The following is a 10421-nucleotide window of genomic DNA, read 5'->3' as shown; positions in this document are numbered from 1 at the left end:
CCTGTGCATGGTGCTCTTTCAGAATTTATTTCAATGTTTGCATTCTAAAACAAAAAATAATGAGCAGTATGAAACATTACCAAAAACTGCATTGTCAATACATATTTTACACAGTGTCAACCGAGGACACACATTGTTCAGTCTTTGAGAGGATGGTGGGATGCAGTAAATCCTTTACAAACAGATGAAGTCTCCATCATGTTTTCCAGAAGACATCTTTAACTTTCTCAACAAATAAAAAGGGTCAGAGCTATTATATTTGGATTCATATGCTTCTATCTTGGAGCACGAGCCTATTATTTTGAAATTACAGATTAGTTTTAGGGAAGGGCTTTGGTCAAAATAGAAGCAGAGGAAAAATGTGACACGGGGGTATCTAGACGATCAGTATTCCACCAAATCCACAGGCTTCAAGTCCGTTTTTATGACTCCCTACCAGACTTGACAACTTTTGATGATCTCTTTAATCTGTTTTACTGCATCTATGGAGGAATCCTTCAGTGCCAGTCCGAGTAAGACGGGCCTGCTGCCAGCTTCTTGTGACACAAACATTCCCAGGTTTTTGGCACAGACATGTGTCATTGGCTGAAAATAGAAACACAAACGGGACATCAGATTATCACACACAAAAATGTTGTGTAACACGCAACAGTTGTTAACGTTCACAAATATGCTTTTGCTGAAAGTTGACATCAAATCATTTTAGTAATGCTTTCAAAGACTGCAAGAATCATCACGCTTTCCAGTCACACTTAGAAAAGAGAACTTTTCCAATCAAATGATGTGCTCTTGCCGCTGCATATGTGGTAAATAATTTAATTTGCCTTTTCTGCCATGGAGCATTATTGGTTTGGGGCATATCATAACAAAACTAATTCATTTTTTTCCAAGTTCTCCTAAAGTAAGCAGCATTTGCACATCATACAATATGACTTGATTCCTTTTTAATTAAATCTCTCATGTGGCTATAGAATGTTATCTGGCAGCTGTACAATCCAGTAATCTAGACAATAACAGAGAAAAGGACTATGTGCAGTTATCCAGGTTCCCTTTGCTTACTCTAAAGCTATTCTTCATATATGAATAATGAGAATATAAGTATTGTCTTTTTAAATAAACAAAAACTCTTGTCAACTTCACGAGCAAACTTTATATTAATCCATTATTCTATTGACGACAACCCTGTGTTGTTTTCCAGCCAGAAAATGACAAGCTCATGCAGCGATGAAATAGGTTTCCTTGTGTAAATTTTGACAGACCACTGAACTCCATGCCTGCACACATTTAATTTCTCCACAATCTGCCAGAGCGGCTCAGAACCAATCTCATTTGCCCTTTCACAGCATGAAATGAGCTACCCTGTGTTGCAACAAGTCATTCTCACGTACTGTGAACAAGTCTAGATCATACTGATGCGATATTTATCCGAGCAGTTTCGTCCAGCCGTACCTCGTCTTTGCCCAGCAGCACTTTAGTGGAGAACGATGGGGTGCTGATATCATTAGATCTGGAGTCAGGTGTGACAGATATCAGTGTCCCAATTTTGCCATACTGAGTGAGAACTACGAATATGTAATTACTGAACTCCGTGCAGACGACTTCTGTTGGAATTCCATTGACTTCCTTCTGTGCTTGTTTGGATTTGATGATGGACGCAGCCATTTTGCTAACCCTGCCAGGAAAAACAAAGGAAATATTATTTGGAAGACAAAATATACAGTTATTGCTGTAGAGTGGAATAGAAAACAGCTAATCAGTTTTTGTAGTTTAATGTGCCAATTAGTTATTAAAAATAAGTCAACAAAATTTCTAAAACACATAACCTGAAGTTTTCTATTTAATATTTATTCAGTATTTTCTTGAAAATGACTATTAATTATAGATTGAAATAGCAGATTAATCTTCTGTTGTGATACAAAGTGTTTCAGCTCTCTATGCTTGATGCTGAGTTGCTATGAACAGCAGTTACATATTATAGATATATGTTTGTTTAAGAGAAAATGAAAACCCTCTCTTACTTTTATATTTAAAAGTAAAGTGTCTGCTGTGTGTGTTACATCCTACAAACGAGAATATATTCAGTTCAGCTTGTCAGGATTCGCTGTTTTAGTGTGCACGCATTTTTCAACTGATCACCTCTGCCTTTTGGACTGTTGGTGGGACAACTCAATGACAGAAACATCAATTTAAGCATTAAAATGCACCAGTTATTACCAAAGCATGCACAATTACACGATTATCAGAATGTATGCAGCACAGTTAGCAGCTGAGTAGAGAGACCAAACGCCAGACAAACTAAAGCATTTTGCCTTCTCACATATCACCTGTAGAGATCGATTATTTCCGTTACTTTTCAGCAGGATCTTAGCAGAGAAGCACAGAAGAACTGACGCTGCTGGCTGAGAGGCTAACGTTAGCAACACAGCTAATGTTAGCTCCCGCTGTAAGCTGACCAGCTGAAATAACAACAAACTCCTTATTCCTGGCCTGCACATTAAGTCCTCACCCCGTGTCCTCGTCTGTCCACAGTTTAACTTTTACTCTGTATGGAATCCTTAAAGTTTCCGCAACTTCGGCAGCTCTGTCACCAACCCTCGACAAACCGAAACAAGCGTGCCTCGTTTTGTTGAGAGGACGCAGGCTGCGTGATGACGCAGATACGTCACCGATCCCAACTTCCTGGTTTGTTTGCGGAAAGAAAGAAAGAAAGAAAGAAAGAAAGAAAGAAATTGTAGATTTTTTTGTCATTTTTTTAGCTTATCACTTACTATCTAGAGATTTAATGTATGCAATCAATATCACTATATATATACACTTAGGCTGCAGAAAAAAACAACTATTCACAAATAGACTAAATACTCCAAAATTTTCTATGACTGTATGACTATGTATGTGATATTTATGAGCAAGAATAGCAGAATATGAAGCTTATCCTCTGTAAAACCTCAGAAAGGCAGTGAAATTGAGATACCTTTGCTTGTTTGGTGAATGCAAATATCTGAATTTGCTAATTTCTTTTTAATTGAACTTAAAATGTGACATCTTTTCCCGGTAGTATTGTACGTTATCCAGTATTGGATAACGTACAACTTGAGTCATTCTGATTTAATAGGGGAAGTTTAATGAATTAACAGCTAAAGGTTCACTCAAACTGACTTGACAAGATGGATTGTTACAGAAATAAAACTGTCCAAAACTATCTTTTTTTATAGTCTGAGAAAACATACTTTCTAAATGGTAAATTAAGTTTGGCTTTTTTGTTTGTTCGTTTTATCATTTCATGGTAATCTACACAGTTCTAATAATGATAAATGTTAGTTTTGAATTAATCCCCCTATCTATAGATTTTAGTGTACCTGAGAGCAGTGTTGTACTCTGTCATTCTATTAGCTGGTATGGTGCTGTAAGTTCTTAATGGTAATTTTTTTTTTAAAAAAGGAATGTGAAAGGAAAGCAAGTCTTTAATGATTTTCTGTAAAGATGTTCAACTCAATATCTTATTTATTTTCTCAAGTTTAGAAAATTGAATTTTACAATTTAAAACATCACATCTTATAAGGTGATTTTAATGAATTAAGTGCTGTTAATTCACATTTGTACATCCGCAAAAACATGTGTGTTCCTCGGCTGAATGAGCATAAAATAATTTACAGTGTTGGATAAATACTTTAGAATGAAACTGGATATTTTTGTATTCATTTTTAAAATTCAATCAAATCATGATAAAACATACCTTTGTCCAAGTGACACTTGATTGGCCCTACGAGTAACAATTAGCATTAGTATTTACACGGTGATCTGTTTTGTAAGTACAACAATGAAGTGAATTTCTAAAGAGTGAATATACTGTACATGTCTCACAACAACAGCTGTCATAGAAATCTGCTGAACAGGGTTTGTTTTTCGAAAAACAGCCTTTTGAGAAAGACATGTAGCTTTTCTTAATTAGATCTTTTTTGATCCCTGACGTTGCTCTCACAATAACTTGCAAATTTGCCACAAAAATACTGTGAAAAAGAAGCTCAGTTGGCTTTTTTTTCCCCTCATTCATTTGTTTTTGCCTGAAGTTTGCCACAGACTTGAGGATTAAAACTCTTAAAGAGCACTTTGAGTTTCTCTTTGTTTTTCTCACAAACAAAATTCAAGGTTCCAGCATTGTTCACTATCCATGATTATGCTTAATCTGCATAGTCATTTTCCCAGAAATGACTGCGATGAAGTAAGGATGATTTAACGGAACTTTCATAAAGTCTAGCCTATTATCTACAGTGAATTTGTTTGAGTTCAAATTAAGCTGGTCCTCTGGCCTGGTACATTTCAATCAACATTAGGTAACAGAAAGAGCTCTTCCAAAGCAAGAAACCACAGAGGCACGATGTTTTTTAATTAGCTGTCAATGGAGCTTTAAAGCAGCAGATAAAGTCTTGCCTTTGTTTTTATTTCAGTTTTCTTATTTGTCAAATTCAAACGTGTTACTTCATACTTCGGTTTGAACTTTGTTTGCTGGGGGTTGTGGGGGACACTATGACATGAGATGACAATGCTAGATAAGGCTGGACAGCAGAATTAATTAAATCTTTTGTCTGCTGGTGTGAGGATTTTCTTTGTGTTTGACAGAAATAAACATGAAAGTAGCTTATTTCTTGAAATTCCAAACAAACATGACGAAGATGAGCTGCAAGCCCATTACTCTGACATTTGAATTGTATTCTCCTTCTATATGTAAGCCGTGCAAGGACAATTTAGTTGGCCTTTTCCAATTTGAGCCACAGATTAGCCAGCGACTGCAGTCACATTTGCTTTTGCAGCTTACAGTACAGACGGGCAGTTGAGGAATTTTCACTGTTATCAAAAGTGCTTGCATGACGTTTTTTTCAGGTGGATGTGAGCCTCCACTGAAGTCTGCAAATGCTGCATCAGGCTGATTCGAAAGGAGCCATCCCTATGAACATGACACATTCACAATGTCAAATAGAACCGGCTCAGCGGAATTGTTATGCACTCCGAGTAGGCAGCAGGAGCAGTGGTAGGTATGAAATTGGTTGGAGCGCTCCCTATACTCCCTGGCTGACCATCTGTGTCCTTGACTGATCATTCTGATCTAAACAAAATTGTAATGGAAATATCAATATACAATATTCCATTCTAATGTATGGAATCAGTTGGGCCTGTCTGCTGAATTTGTATGAGTTAGAAATCACCTCCGCAGCAAGAACAGAAGGCTCACAGTTTTAGAGTCTGTGATGTGCAGCAAGAGTCACACAGGGACGGGTAGGTCTTTGAAAGCTTTGAGAGTGCAGCTATTAGGGAATTCAGGCACATGTTCTCGTACAGAACTGATAGTGCCTCTTTAATACTGGAATTAATAATATGAGTATAAAAGTTCAGGCTGATAGCAGAAAGATATAGCCTGCTATTCATGGCCAGTAATGCAGCTTCCAACTATTCTACCCCAGCGTGTCGTCTTTTCTGATATCTTGGGAAAGCCTTTGTTCAAGCTCACAAACAATTTTTGTTGATTAGTTTTTCTTTTTTCATTCTTTATACACTAAGGCATTGCATCCAGGAGAAATCCTTTCATTTCTTCTCTTTTATTAAAGTTCATGCTTTATGTAGTTGTGTTTCAGGAATATGTCCCCATGAACTAACAGCACACATTTAGAGAGGCATGATATACGTCCACGTTCACATTGACAAAGAGCAGCATGTTCTCTTTTTTTTTTTTTTTTTTTTTTTTTTAATTCTAGCTCCTAGTTTCTAGTTTTTGTCTTTTTTTTATTGACCAAACTTTTCAGGAAGTAGATGAAGAATAACTAAAGCTCTCATGTAGAAGTCCAACTTATTTTGGATCCTTGTGGAGTTTAGTCTTCATGCTTCATAGCAACGCTTAATAAACCTAAAGCTTCCCTGTTGGCTCATTGGTGGAGTTTGTTCCTGAGCATCTGAACCTTAAATCCAGTCAGAGGACCATCTTCAGTCAGAGAACTTCAAGACCTTCCATCGGCTGGACCAGATGTGGCATCAGCTCCAACTGAACATCTGGATGACAGGAGGAAAGACAGAACTCAAACACAGATCACAGAAATACAATCTATTCACTTTCATCATTTTACAAAAGTAGCATAAACTTTATTAAAACTGGACAACATCAGTAATGAAAGCAAATGTTTTTGTCTCATCCTATTCCCGTTCAATTGTGGGCTTTGTGTATTTACTATCTTTTAATGCTAAAAAATAAAATGGGTCACTACTATGGTTTGGGCATAGAAAGTATTGGAACTAATGCTTGCTTGTTCATTCTGTTCCAACAGCTCACCTGTTCCTTCCATACTGACAGCAGTAATCCCCTCATCACTACTCTGCCTCTGACACTAAATCACATTTTTAAAATGGTCAAAATTCTCAGCACAAATCTCCACTTTTTACAAAGCCGTCAGTTTCATGAATGCAGAGCTGAATCATTTTGTATCTCAGGGCCCTTCTCATATAGAGCAGGTCTACGCCAGACTCTTCATTATATTCATTCTAATAATATTCACTCAATGAACAATCCTACCTCCCTCTCTGGACTTGTGGCTCTTGGATGCTGCTTGGTGCTGAATCTTTCTTCTGACTTTGAGGGGCTACAGGACAAAGTTTCCCAGCTATGTGGTCGCATCATATTATTATCTACATTATATAACGCTATGTTTTCCGCCACAATGACACACAATTAATTGATTTGATAATTAACTCGAATGGTTGTTTGCAAAGTTCAACAAAGTCTGTATCCGTTTCCTCGGCCTCATTTGTCGTTTCAAACCGCAAGCTTTAGTGAAGAAGTTTCCAATTTCTGCACATTCGGCTGCGTCTGTTTCCAGAGCTTTCCTGTTTTTAATTCTTGCCTTCTCCGCACCACCCTTGCTCTTCCTGTTTTCCATCTTTCAAACACCTCTGATTGTGTGCACGGACTTGTTACGTCATGGTGCGTCTGCAAAAAAAATTATAAGAAAACAGAGCTGCCAGTGGAGGCGGCCCAGGAACAGCGGTAGCAGCATAATGATCAACCCAGTGCCATGACTGAACACCGGCACCTCGCGGCCCAAACATCAGACCGGCTTAGTCCATCCATATATACCGCTCAATCCACGGTCATTTGGGGTTTGGAGTCTATCTCAGCTGACCTATAGGGTGAAGGCACAGCATATCACCACTCTATCACAGGGCTACACATACAGGCATATCTACGGACAATTTAGAGCCACCAATTAACTTCAGCATGCTTTTGAGCTGTGGGAGGAAGCCAGAGAACCTAGAGAAAACCCACGAATGCACAGAAAGAACATGAAAACTCCACACAGAAAGATTCCTGGCTCCGGCTGGGATGCAAACGTCAAGCTGCTAACCGCCGAGACAGTGTGTAGCACTATCTTTCTAGTGTCCTTTTGTTTTGTTTTTAAAATAACAATAGCTATGGAATGAAACACAGAAATGTGGTGCCAGACTGTTTCCAAAATCTTGCACACTGTTAATTCACCAATTTTGGCCCAAATTCTCCAAATTTCTAAATGCTAGCTGCTGCTCAGATAACTAAGAAAAGTGGCTCACACCAGATTCTAGCTGCTCATAAGTAGGTCTTTATGACATAAAATACCACAGAGGCTTTGAAATGAGTTCGACTCTCAAATTACTCACCCCATGTAATATTTCGCTGAGAATTGCTAGGGCCTTGCTTTGCATAATAAGCTACAATAGACTCGCAGAAATGGCTACTGTGGCTGTTGCAGGGTTTCAGGGGTGCTTGCTGTTTCCAGGGAAAGTGAGGAAGAGTTTAATTCATTGTAATGTGATTCATGGGAAGATAGCACTGGTTGAGAATAATTACAGAGGATTTTATATTCTTTTGTGCTTTCATTTTTCCTTCTCGTTGCCCCAGCTACAGTAAATGTACAAGCATCGTTGGGCCTTGAAATGAGAACTTTTTTATTATCAATCAGACAAGGCCAGGCGTTGAATTTTAGTTTCTGGTATGTCCTTTGGATGACACTTTGGCATGCTAGATTAAAAATAAACCAACACATGCACTTTTAATCTGTCTTGAAAGACATACTTGAGAGGTGATGTTTCATGATCTTTCCTCGAGCAATAAAAAAATACCACAAACTCCATCTGTAGCCCAAAAGTAGAGCTTTGGCATAACACAGAGAAAAAGGGAAAAGTTTTGAATGTGACACATTTCTAAAAGAGTTGATGGTGCTTAAGGGTTCTCAGCTTTACAAACACATCCCAGCCCTCTCTCTGTATGACTAGTCAAGCGTTTTCTCTGTCTGTCTTGCAGAAAGACTCTCTGTGTCAAAATGTCATCCCACATGAAAATATTTTATTTGCTGAATACAGCAGTTGCTTCCCGTCACCATCCTGCGTTTCATTTTCACATCCAAATTGGCTACATGTGTTTGTCTCATCAAGCCTCCTCAGTACAGGCTGAATACACATCATACAGGGCTAACCTTTTCTCCTTTTCACATTTTTGGGATGATAATCAATAACAGCTACCAGTATTTTTAAGTTTTCCTCGCAGATGCTTTGTAAAATCAGAAAAAAATGGTGGTTAAAAAGGACACCTTCATGCCTTGGTGTATGCCAGTACAGGTCACACATTCCTATCTTTCTGAGGACACTTATTAACATAATGCACCCCTTGATCTGTAAGAATGATAACTAAATGCTGTTATCTTTATTCATAATTCTGATTTGAGCACTAAAACAAAGTCTTAGCTCTCAAACGGCTCTTTGAAAGTAAATTCCAAAATGAGGATCGACCTAAATGTCCCTATTTCCAGGATCTACAGCTCAAACTGGACCTCACAGAGATAGCCATACAAGTACATACTCTCTCTCTCTCTCTCACACACACACACACATAGACAATTATTACCCTGGTGGCCACTAGAGTGCTGTGCTGTATTACAGATAGAGCTCAAAAGCGACTTTACCATGACATTTTAAAGTTGCACTCATGTCAGGGACTAACCACTGGAGGCTATATTCCATTAGATATTTTTACAATACAACCAAAGACAAATCAAAGGGACACAAAAACCTCCAACATGTTCATGGAAAATGTTTGCCAGTCTGTGATTTACCTTCTCCGTGTGCAGACTCCGAAATTACCAAGGTTTGTGATTTCTTTTAGAGCTGCGGTGTGAAAGGGGAGATCGGTTTAAAAAGCAGTTTGGAAGCTTTGTGTAAGTGGCAGAAGATGGTTGTAGTTTAAGAAACTGGAATTGTTCTTTAACAATTTATTTATTTCAACACCTATAGTTCCTAGATTTAAAAAAAAAAGATCAAAAACGATTTAAAAATCATTTTAAAATCTTAAAGTGTCATTTTTTTCGGTGAGAAATATCCACAAGCAGGCAGTTCCTCACTTTAATAATCTCCCATCCACTTCCCATTTATTTCTAACTTCTCAATAACACGCAGCAACACAACAAGCAACTGTTCAGCAATGCAAGAAATTTATTTCTCAAAACAAAAAGCAAAGAACAAAGTACACTGGATCATGACAGCAGATGCCATTTTTTTGTGTGTGTGTTTCACACATCCAAGTCAAACTCAGCATGTTTTTATAGTTTGTCTCTTAGCTTGAATGGGTTGTGACTGACAGAAGGGAGACTCAAATATTTTGGAGAGGAGAAGGGAAATCAGAGACGCATTAAAGACACCTCCCACTCTGTCTCATCTCGGCTCCTCACTGTGCTCCAGAAATGCACACATCAGATTAGAACTGGAACATCTTTCAGTCAGTAAAAGGGTTTTGGCTTAATGTTTGAATGCTGTTAAATTACTCCATTCTCCTTGAATCATATCACACAAAAGCAGATATGACAAAGGAAACCTGCTTTGAAACACAGACAACAATAAGAAAAAGATGCAAAAAAAATTTGCATAATGGCATTTATCATGGCTGATTCAAGTGTGTACGGTTGCATTTGGGAATAGAAATCAAGCATTTAAGGCAAATGTAAGCTGCTTCATTTTCTGTTTTTATTACAGATAAAGATCCTCCGTTCTGCTGTTTTGTCACTGGCAGTAAACGAAGCAGAGGGTAGCAGCCCTGAACTTATAAATGCAGCTGTGAGGCCGTAAAGATTCCCCAGAAGTGATGCTGAGGCAGCCATTAAAAGGAAAGAAAAGCAGCATGCTGAGGTGATCTTTCAATCCAAGCATGATCCAACAAGGGGATCTGTCAAAAACCATAACTTTTAGCTGGCAGTATCCTCAACCAGATATACTGAGGAATTAGTGGCCAAAATACAGCAAATGAGAATTTTTCATAATCCGATTTTTGCCTGAGCAAAATCAGCGCTGTTCCATTACACTAATACTATATGACCAGACACATTGTCTTACCCCACAATGACCCCTTTTCACGGGAA

The 10421-nt window shown here is 38.1% G+C and overlaps 1 protein-coding gene across 2 annotated transcripts; it reads right to left on the bottom strand.

Moving 5' to 3' along the window:
* Positions 1-6: 6 nt before the first annotated feature.
* psmg3 (proteasome (prosome, macropain) assembly chaperone 3) lies at positions 7-2650 on the bottom strand. Of its 2 annotated transcripts, none has more exons than XM_022200333.2 (3): positions 2507-2650; positions 1450-1672; positions 7-585 (listed from the first exon to the last, which is right to left on the bottom strand). In XM_022200333.2, the coding sequence occupies exons 2-3, from the start codon at positions 1660-1662 to the stop codon at positions 433-435; spliced, it is 366 nt and encodes a 121-aa protein (XP_022056025.1). In that variant the 5' UTR covers positions 1663-1672; positions 2507-2650; the 3' UTR covers positions 7-432. The 2 variants fall into 2 exon arrangements, with proteins under 2 accessions (XP_022056025.1, XP_022056027.1); XM_022200335.2 differs by lacking the exon at positions 2507-2650 and adding an exon at positions 2325-2467.
* Between the last annotated feature and the right edge of the window lie 7771 nt (positions 2651-10421).

This window comes from Acanthochromis polyacanthus, chromosome 21 (assembly GCF_021347895.1).
Source record: "Acanthochromis polyacanthus isolate Apoly-LR-REF ecotype Palm Island chromosome 21, KAUST_Apoly_ChrSc, whole genome shotgun sequence".
NCBI classification, from domain to species: Eukaryota; Metazoa; Chordata; class Actinopteri; family Pomacentridae; genus Acanthochromis; species Acanthochromis polyacanthus.
This window is presented reverse-complemented; position numbering and strand designations above follow the sequence as displayed.